The following is an 18,554-nucleotide window of genomic DNA, read 5'->3' on the forward strand; positions in this document are numbered from 1 at the left end:
TCGTGTAAATCAAAATGTATTTAATTTTTAAAAATATTTCCAGATTGAACCAATATAAAGTTTTAGTATTTCATCACTACTGTAATAATTAGGAAAGACAGAAAAATCATATCAAATCATTAATACAGTTTATACAATTTACTACATGTACATTGTACTTAGAAAACATTTTATAAAATTAAACTTCACCATCTGTCTAAGAGTTCACTCAAAACTGATGAAATTGTCCTTTAATTTTGCTAACTTCGCCAATAGCTGCAAAAACCTGACACTTCTTTAGGTTTCCCACCTTATAGTATATAATGTGATATTGTCAAAATCACTTGTCAGAAACTTATTTGTTTTATTATTCACGTATTTTTCCCTGCAGAAAATAATTTAAAAATGTATCTATTAACATGCGTCACTGAAAAGGCACTAATGGAAGTGATACAAAACCATTTACTTATCTTTAATTTCCGATGTGTGCGACAATTCGTAGAATTACACAAACCAGCCGCTCTGTCTATTTATTTTGCTAGACATGATCGTGCAATTTCCGAATTGTTGCTTTATTCCAATTTGTAGCCTTATAAATGCAATAAAACTAACACGTAATACTTTAAAAAAAAAAAAAAAAATACATAACAATTGAATACATCCAACCGGCCATCTTTGTAATCTATATTTAACCAGACGCACGCGCATGGAATGAAAGCGACACCTGGTGGATACACTCGGTATAAAATGTCGTCGTCCTTCTCAATCGTTGATAAAATATGTCTATAAAATCTGTTATTTTTATTTACATATAAATAAATATATTATAAATAAATAGTACGAATAAATGTAAATTACTTAACAATATTAAAGTGAACTTAATATAAATTTTATAACAACAAATACTGTTTTATTTATATGTAACTTCATATCAACATGACTAAACTGTCATGTTGACATTTTGTTTTCTAAATTTAAAATGAAATCTTTGAGAATTTTCAATAAATGAAGTTTGTAATTTTATTTATGACGTCATTAAAAGATTTTTATGTCAATAAAATATAAGAAATATGAATTACCTTGATACTCGTGTTGGAATACAGTAATGTCACTACTCTTATAGCGTGTGGCATACAGACGTCCATTGTCCCAGAATATGGCTTCGAGATACAATGGAATTTCCGGTGTGAAAATGGCGACAAGTTGACATGAAGCTGTAAGTTGATGAATACAGGAATCAGGGAATCCATAGTTACATACGAAAATATCCCCGTCTTCATTTATAACGATTGATGTCGGCCATTGTAGACGTTGATGTTTGTATGTATATTTACATTGACTGGGATTCAAAAAGTCGAATCCATATACACCATTATCAGGGAATTCATAACCAGCATCACACGTGACATAAATCATGTTGTCTTTTGTTGTCATTCTACTCATCCATCTGTCCCCTTCACAAATCCGGTGAATTGTGTCAACATGTCCGTCATCAAGTGACACAACACACCAGTATATCGTGCCCTGTCTAAAACCACTGACAACAAGACTATCATTCATTCTGACAACACCAAGATATTTATCCATTACTCCCTCTAGACGTAAAGTCCTGGTCGTTTTAATATCACGTGACATGTCTGTAGTATTAATGGCCATCATTTTTATCAGACCGTCTTGATGAAGGACACAAATTGTCATGGCGTCTATCAGACACATGTCACGTGGTACTGACTCCGGTCTGTCTGACGATGCCAGGTATTTTCCATCTTGGAGTCGATAGATCTTGACTTTCCTCGTAATGAAGTCTAGGACGACTATCTTGTCTTGGCAGACGACAATAGAGTTGTACAAGGGGGACTCGACGGCTGTGGAAATAAAGTGATATAAACATAAATACACATCTACACACAAATATTAAACATATATAATTATGTTAAATTATGAAATAACTTGTACATTTGCAGTGTGTAAGTATTAATACATTAACAATAATTTAATTAATTATATTTATGACTTTAAAAATTAACTCCTGTTAAATTTTTGATACTTATTCTATTGTTCTTAATTTCACTCTCACAAAAAAGAAATGTTCGTGGTGGTTATCGTATTACTAAATTTGCATATTTATATTTATATTAAAATACTAAATTAACTTGTATATTTACGTGATATAAACATTAAAATGATGCATAATATAAACGCTGATACACATCTACACAAACATACCACACATGTAAACTTTAAATACTAAATAATTGACCGTTACAACCGTCGTAATGACGTCAACATTGTATTATTATTACAAGAGAGATTTACAGCAGACATCACACAGACCCAGTAATCACACTATTATAGTTCTGTACTGTATTTTAGTAAACTGAAGATACCAATAATAGTGTGTTAACAGGTTCTGTGTGGAAACTGCTATAGTCCCTCTATCATTTGAAGGTGTTATATTAAATACATACAACAAAATAATTACACCTTTCCTAAACTCAAGGTACTTAACCTGAAATCACCCAATAACCATATATATACTTAATATGCATGGAATGACAAACTGAGACATGTAACTTACTTTGACTCGGCGACTTAATTTCCTACCTATCCCCCGCCTTCCAAACATGGAAGAACATCTTAGCACCTGTGTTATTATCAGAAAGCTATTAAGATAACCAAGCTGCAACAATAATTTTATGACAGGGTCCACCCTTGCCCCTCCGTCATAACTTGGAAAACAGTGTGATCCCTGGTTTTACAGCTAAATACACGCTTGTCTGCAATGTGGCAGTTTATAGTCTAGCACTGGGGCATCATGCCACAGACATGTAGCATGATGCCCCACCCAGTCACATTATCCTCACACCGGGCCGACCAGTCCTAACACTAACCTCTTAATGCTGAGCGCCAAGCGAAGCAGCTGTTAGTACCGTTTTTGTACGTCTTTGGTATGACTCGGCCAGGGATCGAACCCATGACTTCCCGCATCCAAGGCGGACGCTTTAACCACTAGGCCACCGGAGCGGTGCTTGTTTGGTATGAAAAGCCAAATTAATACATGCAATCAAAATTAAGTAACTTATCTCCTGGGCCATTGCTTGAAAGGCATATGGAAAATGTTGTCAACCACGTAGGCACAGTGCACAGAAAAGGGACATCATCACAAAGAGGGGGTGGGGATTGGAGTCAAAATGAGAAAATACACGAGTAGACTACCTGTTTTGCAAAGACAGAATACTGGATGTTGGTTAATAGGTAGAATTTTTGTTAATATCGGTCGTATCGGCCGCTAAATTACGAATAGTCATTTAGATTTAATTTTAAACAAAACCTTCCCCAAATAAAGGTCACTTCGACGGCGTATGACTATAACAGGATCGCAACATAAATTTTCTACCTTTTTTTCCATTGAAAGGAAACAATCTGTGCGTTGAATTTTTCAGTTAAATTATGAAGCATCTAATCCTGGTTAATTACGTTTCCTTCATTCTTGGAAAAATTGTTTACCAATATTTGCGCTTGCCTTACAGAAATAAAAGGGAGGAGGTTAAACTAAATTTAATAATAATAATAAATCGCTCATATAATATTTCCCTGACATACTCTACATTTTCTCGTTACCCTATATGTATGTACTACCCTGAGTATTTCAATGTAAGTCCGTGTAAATAAACGTCTTCATTCATTTTCTTGTCTGCTGCATTTTCTTACATTGGTATGCCTGCCTTGGATCATGACGTCTGCATTGACAAGAACGCTGGCGGAAACATGCAACATGGAGAAACGTACTTATTTACAAATCCGCGAAGCCCGATGTACTTAAGCTTACATGACACGGGTCAAAACAGCGGTAGCGATTTATTCTGACAGTCTTAGTATCGATGTTTGAAAGAGCGCGTGTCTTCAACTGTAACACAAACTCCGCCTAATAAATCACTCTCTGGGAACAAAGAAAATGTCAAACATAACGGAAAACAGATTAAACACAAGTTTATGTTTTAAAGATTGCATTTATTGGTAAATTAGGCTACTTTATTATATAAAACAAAATTACATCGTAAGCTTTCAAGTATAGAGATTGAACCCAGGCTGGTCTAACATTTACAGCTTTGTTTTACAAGGAAATATATGAATCATAATTAAGTTTATAAAGCAAGATAAGCCGAAGGGTTTCAGAAGGTTTTAACCTTCAACTTTCATGTGTTGATGACGACGTTTGTTTCACTAAAGTTAATTACATACATTTTTCTTAAAAAATTCCCTTATGTTTACGTAACATCACTGCAACTCTTTGATAGGTGTAAGTACACAGTGCAAGTTTCCTTGTTGAGAGAGAATTTTCAGATTCACTTGACGTTTTAAAATATCTTTTGCCAGTAGCTCGTTCTGCAGCAACGCTACATTGTATACATTTTTACACGTACGCTTTGGAGAGAAAAAAAGGCTTAAACTTTCATATCCGTAACTGACATGCGAGCTACTTACGAACCATATATTCATTGCATTTAGAAATTCCAGCAGTAAATTGCGCAAAATTTAATTGGGACATAATTGTTTGAAGAAAAAAAAAAAGAAAAATAATTATACTGGAATTGTTCCATCTAGGTAAGCCTTATAACTGAGCCAAATGTTCTTACCGCAAATTATAATCTGTCCGTGTATACATATAAAGTTTGGCAATATATTGCACAGTACTAAATACAAAACTTCTACTTTATCATTTAAATTGAAGCTTAAAACAAAAATGTCCAAATTTAGGTAAAAAGAGTTTCTTCAAATCACTTGAAACCGCGACTGAAATTTGTAAACAAGCGAACACATTGTTCATTTGCGTCGTCACCTGAATGTGAATGTGTAATATCCTTCACATAACTTAGAAATTACAGGTCAATGTGAAAGTTGATACAATTGATACTATGATGTCATGTTATCTCGTCATGCCATTTATCGCGTCATGCCATTTATCTCGTCATGCCATTTATCGCGTCCTGTCCTATTATCTCGTCATGCCATTTATCGCGTCCTGCCTTTTACTGTGGTATTCGAGCGTATACGTCGCATCTTCTTACTGAGTCATATCTTTGTAATATATACTGAGTAATATACTGAGTAATATCTTTGAAAGGATGCTTACACACACACACACACACACACACACATACACACACACATACATACATGCATACTGAAATTTTGACACCAAAGGTTTCCAGCAGCTCAAGAAGTTTAGGGTATTTGGGGTTGTATTTGTGCGCCTGTATGCCATATTGATGACAATGCTGCAAATATCACTATATGCTATAAAACACCTAGTTCATTCCGACTTACCGTATGTCTGGTATTTCCTTTGTTTGTCAGTCTCGAGTAAAGAGTTACTTTATTTAGAGTCAACCTTAATACCCCGACCTATTTGGTTAAGGGTTTGATGATGATGATGATGATGAATTCCTACACCGATTGCGAGGTGAGTATCATACTTGATATAATGTTTTAATAATAATAATAATAATAATAATAATAATAATAATAATAATAATAATAATAATTTAACGATGATAACGTAATTGGCCGTGAAAGACCCATCTGCCACGTGGTCCTCAATTCATAGAACTTGTTATGTTAAAAAAGACACTTACAATCTAGAATAATCGCACACGTACTCACAGATTTAAAATGAATTCATATGTTTAACTATACAGGTCAACAGCTATGTAAATGAACAGTATACTATACACAGGTATACACATTTTAAATATCAGAAGTCGTATATACATAGTCCGATCAATCAACCAACCATCCCCAACCCTATGATCTTTGTTCATACGATGGACAATATCTAAACTGCCAATCAATATCGTCATGGGTGAGGGGCTGATTTATCGGCCTAGTATATACATACATCGACCTACATACAACGAATAAAAACATGGACATGTTATTTCTGGATACAATGATAAAGTTTTATATGGGGGGGGGGCTTTAATATGCCATTCAAGCCGATCAAGATTTTTTTTTTTTTTTTTTTTAAAGAAGCAATGCAATTTGAATTGCGCATTATCAGAGATAAGGAATTCCATAAGGTAGGCGCTCATACAGTGAAGAACCATTATAATGGTTGGTTTTCGACCACCTAATCTGGAGATCGTTGTTAGTTGTTGCTCGGAGATTACGCTAAGTATTTAATGATCTTAGTTCAATTAGATTAGAGATATGGTTCCTGTAAAATTAAGAAGGCATTTTTGTATAGTAACCATTGCAGATGTGAAGACAAATCATGCGAGGGAGTTACAATAGTTAGTTTCAGAACTATTCGGGAAGCCATTTTCTGGAGGTTGTCAATTCTGGATAGATTATAATTGGATGCGTTTTCCCATATAGTTTAGCCGTAATCTATCAATGATGGCATATATCCCTGAAAATAAAGTTCAAATGACTGTGGAGGTAGAAATTCGACAGTAATTTTAAGAGTAACTCTATTGACTACCATTACACATATATGAGTGATACGTGTAATCCATTTCAGATGTAGTTAGTGAATTGTTGCATCTAGGTCACATACTGTAAGAAGTGGTACAGTGCATCAGTCCACAAATTTTAGCATACTACTGCTAACCTTATCTCCATAATTATTCCTCGACAAGAAAATGATAGTCGAGGGGTTAAATTATCTACCTCTCTCTTCTACTGCCAAATTAGATTGGTTTTTTTTTTTTTTTGGGGGGGGGGGATTTCAATTTTCCTTGTGACATAGCTCTGTGGTATCTACGCTCCATACATCATCCATCCCGTAGGTTCCCTGTGTCACTATTAAAAAGAGTGAGAGAGAGAGAGAGAGAGAGAGAATCAAAAACGAAAAGGAGACAGAATTTAAAGTTTATTTGATGGGGGGGGGCGGTGAAGTTATTTGTTGTTTTCGTTTTAGAGAGATACAGGAGGTGCATTATATACGTTGTTTTGTGTACAATAATATAAGTTATTACTATATTAACTGCAGTAAAAGGTTGAGGCCCAGCCACACATTGGCTAGAACAGCCCCCTAAGCGGGCAAGATAACAGGCCTCTTCCTTCCGCAGCTTTTTTGATCCAGTACATGCAATTTTCATTATATTTAAGTATATTAAAATATATTTATTAGATTTAAAAGTTATTTTGAGACTTATCCAGATACCCCCTTCTCGCCCCCCCCCCCCCCCCCCGTCAGGGGTACGCCCCGGCAAACGCACTGTTATTGTTGTTATCGTATTTTTTCCAAATTTCCCATATAAATATAGCAAGCGAAAATGACAAAAACCTCCAGGGATTAATGTGTTAATAAAGTTAGTACAATCAACTGCATGTTGGAGCATTTTTATTTCTTTCCTTAAATTAGAGATCCGTATCCTTTCTATTTTTGGATTATTTCTTATTTTGTCACTGAGTATTTCAATTGCGCTATTACATATAATAGCATTGATAGTGGACACTCTGCCTCACTGACCTTTGTATTCAAAATTCGTCCTTAACAGCTCCATTTATCTGTCGTCTTGAGCTTATTCCACTCTACAGGATTTAGTTCCACTTCCGAAAATCATCTCCGAAAGCAAATCTTTCCACTACGTTTTGCATATAGTTACATTCTAATCTGTCTAAGGCTTTCTCTTGGTCAAAGAGTATCATGGCACACTTTTGTCCTGTTTTGTTTATATAGTTTATTTATGTTTTATATTTAAAATATTATTTTGGATGTATCTCCCTTTTTCTCCGCAAATCTGGTTTTCATTAATTATTCTTCCCATTCCAATTTTCACTCTATTAGATTGTATCCGACTAAGAATTTTGAAATCATTGTTTAGTTGTGATATTGGTCTCCAGTTTTTCAGCTCTTTTCTGATGCCTTTTCCTTTATAAAATATTGTGATTATTCCTTCTTTCGTTGTTATAGTCATTACTCCCTCTATACAAATATTGTTATGCAGTGATTCCAGAATCGGTGCCAACTCAACCTGGAATTTTTGGTATAATTCCGAAGTGAGTCTATATTTCCCTGGTGATTTCCCTTTAGCCAAAGATCGCAGTTTTTATTATTTCTTCACTCGTCACACTTGTCCTTGTTTTCTGACGAGATCATATCACAATGGGATTAATTATGATATTCAGCTATATCATTATTATTTATATTTGTGCGGTATATAATTCTTGGTAGTATATATGGATATATTTCATGATTTCTTTCGGTTGTTTGTAATTTTATCTCTCCCTCCATAATAGTTTATATATGCTTTCCCCACGTCCCCTTTTCTTAATTCCTCTATTTTATATAAGCCTTCTGTCTTTTTATATAGATGGCAAATTTTCCTGCCCTTATGTTTTCCTGTGAGTTTTGTCCTCTAAAATTTAGTCATTTTAACATTCTTTTTGTTCTTCTTTTGTTTCAGTATATTCTAGTTTCCTTTTCATATCTTCTTTTTAATTTTTTAATTTTTCGTTTTCTTATGTTTGTGAACCGTATCAATAGATTTTTAATTTTCTTTTTTGTGTGTCCCATTCTTGTATTATGTCCTTATTCCTTTACTCCAAAAACGATTTAAACGCCTAATAATTTATATGGTCAGATACATTTTACTTATTGATTATACATTTTTATACGACCTATATCCAAATTCGAATGTATATTCCGTCCATATAATATTTAAAATCCTGCATATGTCTTTCAATTTGTGTTGTTTCATAAAGATTTTAATTTCCCCCATATTTTGTTGATCACTAGTTGTTAAATCTGAGGTTATATATAGTATGTCTTCTACCCAGTTAAAATTCCCCATTATGAAAGTATCCATCGTAAAGTGTTCCAAATAAGTGCTTAAATTGTCATTAAAAATCAGTTGTTTTTTTTTTCCTTTGTGGAGGGAAATAAACATTGACTAAGTCCCAATTTTTAAATTTGATGTAAATCATTCGTCCCTTAAAAAGTTCCCCCCTCATTTGCTCTTTCCCATGTTACATTCCTCTTATTTTATATTACTATTACTACTCCTCTAAGATCATTACGGTTTTCATTGATAATTAAAGATGCATTTCGTTGCCTCTCTAGCTTTCGTTTCGGATGTAATTCCATTGTTTGTTTCTTCTTGTATACAAGTAACATCATATTCCTTTATTTCCATTAATACATTTTTTAATTTATCTTCATTTATCCTATTTACATTTATATATGCAATGCGCAAATTTTTTTACCTCAATGTTGCATACTTTAAATTAGCCGATTCTGTTATTTTTATTTCACTAATAATAAATCTCTAAGTTTTAATTTATTGTTTTTTTTGTTGTTTTTTTTTTCTTATAAATTATGCATTATTTTCACTCTGGCCGCTCTCTGCTTGAGCTTCTCTTTTTGACAGTATTTCATTTATTTCTTTACTGTCAGTTGTTTTTTGTTGTGTTCAGTCTATTGGTTGGTCTGCCCCATTTGTTCCCGTTTTGTCTCCGCTTACGTCCGTTTCCATTCATGTATCATTTTCCCAATCAGTTGTCTCAGCTAAATGTGAGTCATTTTGAGTCCGTTTTTCCGAACGATTCATTTGTATTTATTGATTAATTTTTGTTTAAATTGATGTGTGGGTATTACTGTCTATAGTGGGTCTTTTCTCCTTCTTTTAGAGTCCCCCCCCTCCCCCGCAATGATTCTCCTGATAGAGAATTCGTCCGTTTCTTTTATTTGTAGGCAGGGCTCAGGGTTCTGGACTTCAGATCTATCACGTCTACAAGCACACCCCTCTCCTCAGGCATTTCCTCTTCTACCTCTGATGAGGACATTCCTTCCCGTGCCATCAACTTCGACAGCATTAGAACCTATTCGTTTCTAGTGTGCTTTTTTTTCTCTTCGCCTTTTTGGGGATGAGATTTTGGGGCTTTTGAAGTTTTCCCACTCTAGATATTTGCTAGTATTGGATTCTGTTTCCAAAATCGCCGAATCATTATCGATGCTCGGCGCTTGGATGTAATACGCCACTTCCCCTGTGGGGATTTAAGGGCTGTCATAAATTGTGTTAACTGCTGAATTTTGCAAAACCATGTTTTGAGTTTCGATATTTTGCAATTCTTCTCTTAGTTCTAATGCTACATTTCTTGTCTGTTGTTGTTTACAATGTTTGCGTACATCTTGGGTGCTGATGAATTTTTGCACTCTTTCGGATTATACCTTGATTTTTTTTTTGATTTTTTTTTTGGGGGGGGGTATTTTGGACATATCCGGTCTGCTTTGCAACCTCTGTACCATGTTTTCAGCAGAAAACCCATGGTGTAGAAAAAGGTTGGAATTTTACAGCGTCTTCTTAACTATGGTTAGGATTTTAATTCCTGTTTGCACCATTTGAAAACCCCATACTGTTGCTACTCTGGGACTTCTTACTTTAACTTTGAGGTTTTTTCCAGTTTACTTACTATTATATCATTTCCAGTCTCTATAGGGAGGCAAGATACATAGATGTCTTTCACTTTCGCCTTTACCTCTCGTATTATTGGAGGGGCTTCTGAATTTTTGGCTGTATATCCCTTAGTTTCTGAATTTTGGATTTGGAATTTTTGGATTTTTGATTTTCTTAATTTCTGAAATTTTGCCTGTATAGCCCTTAATTTTGGCTAAATAGAACCTTAATTTCCATTTCTGTGACATCTAGCAAGGGCACGTTGTAGTTTTTCCGGGAAGAGAATAAATATATTTCTCCCCTCAACCGTTTTGCAATCCTGCAATGTCATTGGTGTTAATTCACATGGTTTTGAGTGCTCTTAGGATATCAGCTTGTCTGGGGCACTCATTTATATCCCCAAAATCTATCTGCTGACAACTCTGGGAGTGATATGCGACCACCATTTGGTGGTCTCATCCCCCTTCTCACTTTGTCTCAAAGAAGTTCCCCAGCTGTGCCCCTTTGTATGGGGATGGTTGATTTGGTATTTCTAAGTACATCTCACTTTGTGTACCTGAGTATATAAGAAAATTCGAAAAGTATTTGATGAGTTGTTCTCACAGGTGTAGTGTCACAACAGAAACAAATGTCAAAGCAGTGATTCAGGATCTCCTGCAATGTTGTAAGTGACGTACACTTAAGTCCACACAAATGAAATGAACAATTTAAAGACAAAAAAGGAAAATAAAAAGGAAAAATTGGAAAACAAAGGTAACAAAAAAAGAAAAAAATGTGTAAAGTCAAGGAAAAAGGTAGGTTTATCTAAGTTTTGTACTTTACCAATTCCTTCTTGTGGATTTTCTTTTGTTTGTGGGTGGGGTGGGGGAACCAGACAGATGCCCCCAATTAAATAAAATAGAAAAGTACTCTTATGTGTTCGTGCTGCCCCCATAGGTGTGTATGTTTGTATTTGTTACTTGTTGTGGACTTTCGGGCAGTTTGTTTCGTGCGTGTCATTACAAATAAAAATCGGAAGACTTTACCTCTCAAGAATTAGAAAATAATTTAAGTTGGCAAAATCCTGATTGTTTCTTTTGGCGGAGTCTAAATTACAAGAAGCCACTGACGATTCGTTCAGTGTACAAACGGTCCCTAACGAGACCATAATGAGTGGGGTGAGACAAAGCTGGATGAAAACCTTGAACTTAAACCATACGACCTACAATTACCCGGTTCGTTATAATATTATATTTATACATTCCACGGGATTTTTTTACCGTGTTAAACGACACCAATGATACAAAGTTGAAATAGTTTGTACAGGCTAGATCGTGTATTTGGGTTTTACGTTTGTTAAAGCTATTTGATCTGAAAGTAATTTATAAAAAAAAAAAACAAATAGAGTATAAATATCAGGAAATCCCAATCAGAGGGTAATGTTAATAGATGGACTGTTTGTTCTAAAGCACGAATACAACAGGACGTATTTCACATCTGGAAAAAAGATATAATCTTAACATCACGGAATCAGAAGAGTAAAATTATATTTTATTATAAATATTTGCTTCTTTTCAAGACATCCAAAATATTGTTTAGTATCGTTAGGTGTGACGGAACCCTTGGTGGAGGGAGTCGCTCTGGCTACCATACCCAACCCTACACAAACTGAGATATGTCCCTGTTGCCGCTTTGGTTTGCAGTTAAACCTATCATTATGACCATCTTTATGTTATAAAATATGCGAAAGCCCCCACACCCACCCTCAGGTTTTGCTTGTCAGTCAGCATGCCATTTTTACCTCAATGGATCTCTCTCTCTCTCTCTCTCTCTCTGTGAATCATGTCATATAACGGTATATCTGCACCTATGATGGTAAAACTGACCGACAAAACTGGTTTCGGATAGAGCCACTGTCAAATCCTGCACAGAACATATAGCAGGAATCAGCTTCGATGAGAGAACAACTAATTCGATTGGGAGACAATGACCCACCTGCCTCTAGAACACTGGAAATAACTCTACATAGCCTTTACAGTTATTTGGGTTGTATTGTTATCTCCCTTGAAATAAATAAGTCTAGTCTCGTTAATCCGTTAGGACTGAATTCTTTAATGGAATTATTCTTACAGTGTATTTGAAGGCCATTTCACAAAATGTATCATTTCTCATTATACACTCTGAGGTATTTTTCCAAATAGTTAGAAGACTTTCCAAGACATACAAGATCAGACAATGAACATATATTGATAGGAAGGACATCTGCACGACCCTAAATTTGTAGGAGAAAAGTAATACTTTTGTTTTCTTTTATAGATTTTGTGTCAAATTCGTCATCTGTGTGTAATCAACATTGTATTGTCAGAGAAAGGTATAGATACATGGATCACAGTGCAAAGGAAAATATATTATTTATAAAAGTACTAAAATAAGGGGAAAATATTAAATTATGTATACCGTTTATTTTCATTACAAATTTACAACGGTGTCGTCAGCTATATACAAAAATAAATGTTCGATGTTTTGCTGTCAAAGCTGCCAAATGAGAAATAATCACTTGGAAACGTCATATTTTTACAGCTGTTGTAACATTTACGGCTTTTCAGTGCAGTAACTTCAGGAATAAGCCATTACACAGTTATAACCATTCTAGCCCGTCTACTAGGCAAAAGCGTAGCTATCGCAAATCATTTTCTTATGGATACGAAATATTTGCTATCGATACATTTGCAAAATTATAGAGCCTTTTAAGGTGGCGCTGTACAATCTCCTATTTGGATAGGGCTAGAATTTGAAGGAAAAGAGTTTCTCATATTTTACTAACTGGTTATATTTGATATTCAAAAGACCTTGTATATCTTAGGTATTGTTAAAACAACTTGTAGATCCCTTTACTTTGGTGTATGATTGATGGTTGGAATTTTCTTTATTTTGGTGTATGGGTGCGATTTGATTATAGTGTATACAGCTTGCTCTTACTTCAGATGCGCACCTATCGAAAAACTGTTAGCTCCGCTTGTTCATTTTGACTTCCTGGACATTCAAAGGTAAATTATAAAATAAGAGCTGAAAACTTAGTTTATTTTCATTTTATGCATCTGGTAGTCTATTCGTTGAACTTGTGTTATTTAGTCTGGCAAAATTCCTTTTCCTAATTTAATAACTGTTAATGATTGTGCAATGTAAACTAACTGAGGCTGATTTTTCGAGCATCTGAGAGCGGTCAGTTTGGTTAGTTTCGTGCTTAGATCATGTGCAATTTCCACAACTACACTATCCAAAGAAATTTTAGCTACAATACAAGAAAGTAACATAGAGGTATTCCAGCATTCTCTCCAGTGTCCATGGTGCAAATGCACACAGCTTCACCTTACACTCCCTTAGAAGTTCAATATATATCTTGAGCACCCCTATCAAGACCATTACATTTTTTAATGAAATTATTCCTATAATTTATTCTAAGGCCATTTCACAAAAGTTTAACCAATCTTCATTAGATACAATGTTGTATAAGAACGGTCATTTCACAATAATGGACCAATCCTCAAGACATAAAACTCTCTGTAAGAATGACCATTTAACTACACTGACCTGTCTTCTTTAGATTTAACTCTGATGCAGTTTTCCAGATAGTTACAAGGATTTCCAAGACATACGAGATCAGATCGAACTCTATAGAAGAAAAGTATTATCTTGTTATACATAGATTGTGTCACATTTTTGACCTGTTCGTAATCAACATTGTATTGTGTTGTCAGCGAAAGGCAATATTACATGGATCACAGTGCATACGAAACAATATTGTTCATAAAGTATTACAATAATTTTGAATAAGTATTAACGAATATAAACAGAATATTAACGTTAAAAATTATTGTTGTAACACTTTAACAAAAAGGACGTTATTTAGTGAATAATGTAGTAGACAAACGATTTATTTATGAACCTAATCATCATGGATTTTCAGAAACAGCAAAACCCCATCAGATTATTTGCACCATTTGTTTCCATATTAAAGTTTTCACAGGTATCATCATCTCTATAAATTTAAATGTTTGATACTTTGCAGCCAAAGCAATCAAGTGAAAAATAAGCATTTGTAAACGTCTTCTGTTTACCGTGAGTGTACCATCTACGGATGTGCAGTGCAGTAACTTCAGGAATAAGCTGTCACACAGCCATACCCACTTACTATATCCCCTCGACAAATGAGTAACTGTCACACAGCCATACCCACTTTACTCTATCCCCTCGACAAACGAGTAACTGTCACACAGCCATACCCACTCAACTCTATCCCCTCGACAAATGAGTAACTGTCACACAGCCATACCCACTGTACTCTGTCCCCTCGACAAATGAATAACTGTCATACAGCCATACCCACTCTACTCTATCCCCTCGACAAATGAGTAACTGTCACACAGCCATACCCACTTTACTCTATCCCCTCGACAAATGAGTAACTGTCATACAGCCATACCCACTTTACTCTATCCCCTCGACAAATGAGTAACTGTCACTCAGCCATACCCACTCTACTCTATCCCCTCGACAAATGAGTAACTGTCACACAGCCATACCCACTTTACTCTATCCCCTCGACAAATGAATAACTGTCACACAGCCATACCCACTTTACTCTATCCCCTCGACAAATGAGTAACTGTCATACAGCCATACCCACTCTACTCTATCCCCTCGACAAATAAGCAACTGTCACACAGCCATACTGATTCTACTATATCCCCTCGACAAAAGAGTAACTGTCACGCAGCCATAACCACTCTACTCTGTCCCATCGACAAATTATTAACTGTCACAAATGAGTAACTGAAACAAATTGTTTTATTATGCATACGAAATGCTTCCTACAGATATGTATGTCTGTAAAATTACGGAACGACTTAAGTAATATACAGGCAATTACAATTATTTATTTTAAATTTTATGAAATAAATAATATTTCAAACCATTTTTAATCGTACTATTATCTTGCCTTAAACAAAACAAAATCTTATTTCAAATATGAATTCGTTTAAACTTAATAATATGTCGATAAAACGAAATATTATTCGTTATTGTCCTTAATTTAAACATGTGCGTTAGAATCAATACGATATTGAGGGGGTTGATTTAATGCATAGAGTTTCCATAATTTTGTACAGGTGTCCGTACAGTTTCCTCGACCTATTTTCTGAGAGGTTCAGTGCTTATAATTGCAAGTTTCATCGATGTTGATATTTGACTTCTCTCGATGAAGTGTCAGCAACGTTTCAGTTTTTATTTGGTAGTTGTAATCTTTACTGAGTAATCTCTTTTATCGTTAAAATATGTCCCCGTAAAGTATTTTCTTTTTTCCACAATGACCATTAAGTACAAATGCAGCTTTAAATGTTTTGAAGACAATACAGACTATAAGCCGGGATAGACATATCGATAGATATATCACAGATAATCTAGTCGTTAGAATGTCCGCAACGGATTCGGGAGGGTGGGTTCGATCCCCGGCCGAATCATATCAAAGACATATACAAATGGTACTAACAGCTGCTTCGCTTTGCGCTCAGAATTAAGAGGTTAGTGTTAAGACTGGTCGGCCCGGTATCAGGATAATGTGACTGGGTGGGAGATCATGCGACATGTCTGTGGCATGATGCGCCAGTGCTAGACATCACTATGAACTGCCACACTGCAGACATCGTAGCGATATGACTGACATTTGTTTAAAGCTACGCTAAAAATCCAAATAATACTCCCTCTCTCTCTCTCTCTCTCTCTCTCTCTCTCTCTCTGTAAAGCCAACAGACTGACTGAAAAACAAAGAAACAGAGATGAACAACGATACAATCTTAAAATCAGTTAGGTCATACACCTCATTCTGCCCTACTTGGTATATATATATATATATATATATATATATATATATATATATATATATATATATATATATATATATATATATTAAGTAACATCATTTATTAGTGATGTGTGGTTAGTCGTGCGGGAATATGGGGCTCGTGTATGCAGGCAAGGCGATGGGTGTCGTTTACCCTCGGACCTGGGTCGAATCTCCGTAGAGTACGAATTAAGAATTATCTACCCTGGAAGATAGTATTATTCTTCAATGTAATCCAGGGAAAACACTTTCCATTCTGTCTGTTGTATCTCTCTCTCTCTCTCTCTCTTTATATATATATATATATATATATATATATATATATATATATATATATAAATGAGATACATGTGTTAAATGCGTTTCTGAACCATGGATTGCATGCAAGATTATGTGCGACCAGTCCATTGTGACGGATACTTGCCCTGGTTGACGGTGGGACGGGGTGGATCGATTATTCAACCTCTGACTTCTGCACATGTCAGTAAAAGGAGAAGGAGAAAGTGTATATATCAATGAATTACTAAAGAGCAAATGGGATTTTGTATGTAATACATAGATCACTTACTGTTTTCAAGTGTCAAAACCCCAACCTTGACCAGATCCCAATCAATTTCTTTCTGTCCTCCTGTTGCCATGGCGACGGTGTAATGTGCTTAAAGTGTTATTGAATGCAAGTGGAGGGAGTTGTCACCCTAACGCTATGCTGACACGATGATTGGGCTGCAAAATATAGATAGCAAAATACTAGCTGTGTCCATGTCATGTACATAACCATCATTAAAAGATTTACATAACTGTATAAATATTACCTTGTATCCATGCCATGTAAATAACTACCATTATATGTATAAATCATTGAAGATAATCATCTTGTATCCATGTCATGTGCATTACTATTATAATTTATAAGTTATTGTAGTTACATCAGCTTGTATCCATGTCGTGTACATAACTAACTTTAAAGGCATAAATTAATGTAGAGAGATCAGCCTGTGTCCATGTCAGGTACATAACTATATTGTGGATGGGGAAGTTAATAATGGGTGTAAATTCTGTGATAAAGGGATTGGGGGTGGGTGTCAATACTGCAGATAATTGCTGTTAAAGAAGCTTCATCTAATGTTACTGACCTCACAATTACGAGATATGACGTACAAGTGATACTTTACGTTGTAATCTCACTCGTTCAAAATGAACAACTTTCTGTGCATTAAATGACTAGGTATGAGTTAACTGTTTTTTAATACGTGGACATATGTTTCAGTTAGATTGTACATATCCGCATCTAGGTTTAAAACAGCTGTAAATTCAGTTATCAATGTATCCATATTGCACAACTCCTGAACGTTTTAGTCACCATGACATGAGTAAACCTACGACTCTGCACATTCGGTACAGCGTGATTCCAATTTCATACATTGACTCAGTTGGAGGTCAAGCAATTGTGAACACATGTAATATGAATATGTATTTGTGTGATGATATAGCAAACACCCAGTTTTATAATAGTAAATAGTGGACTGATACTTACAAAATATCGATAAATCCCTTAAAATATATGTTTCTCAAGCAAACCAGAATGTATTCTCTGTAACGATCGTACTTGTCTCTAAGCAAAGTCTTGTTATCATTCACAGAACCAACCAATCATTGCATGACAACAAGCTATGCTAATAATAGTTGACCTTATTTGGCTAGACTTTGGCGTGTACCGACAAATAGTACAATGACTATTCAAAAAATTCAGTTGACTTTAGTTACGACATGCATATGTTCCTCATGTTTACCTAGGCATACAATATGGCTGATATAGAGATTAAATCTAATAAATAAATTCCAATATCGACGGTCAGTACTGGCAAGCAGGTATCTCAGCTTGACTGTAGTAACCTAATTCCATTTTTCTGTCTATCTAACATAATATATATATATATATATATATATATATATATATATATATATATATATATATATATATATATATATATATATATATATATATATATATATACTACTGTTACCGTACAGTTACTAGGACTTCCTTACTACCACTACTACTACCGTATAGCTACTCTTGCGTCTGAACTACTACTACTACAACTCCTAATAGTAATACTAATACTACTACTCTGGTGTTTATACTACTACTACTACTACATCTGTGGCGTTAATACTACTACTGTTACTACTACAACAGTATTGATATTCCCACTACTGTACTGTTACTACTTCAACAGTATTGCTACTCCCACTACTGTAGTGTTACTAATACAACAGTATTGCTACTCCCA

The 18,554-nt window shown here is 34.9% G+C and overlaps 1 protein-coding gene across 1 annotated transcript; it reads right to left on the reverse strand.

Annotated features, from left to right (window-relative positions):
* Positions 1-1,014: 1,014 nt before the first annotated feature.
* On the reverse strand, positions 1,015-17,872 carry LOC149770709 (uncharacterized). The gene is made up of 3 exons (XM_089949211.1): positions 17,795-17,872; positions 16,829-16,983; positions 1,015-1,844 (listed from the first exon to the last, which is right to left on the reverse strand). Exons 2-3 carry the CDS (start codon positions 16,896-16,898, stop codon positions 1,015-1,017), a joined length of 900 nt encoding a protein of 299 aa, XP_089805337.1. The 5' UTR covers positions 16,899-16,983; positions 17,795-17,872.
* Positions 17,873-18,554: the final 682 nt, after the last annotated feature.

Source organism: Sinohyriopsis cumingii, unplaced genomic scaffold (genome assembly GCF_028554795.1).
Source record: "Sinohyriopsis cumingii isolate HCF-2022 unplaced genomic scaffold, ASM2855479v2 utg002465l, whole genome shotgun sequence".
Taxonomy (NCBI): domain Eukaryota; kingdom Metazoa; phylum Mollusca; class Bivalvia; order Unionida; family Unionidae; genus Sinohyriopsis; species Sinohyriopsis cumingii.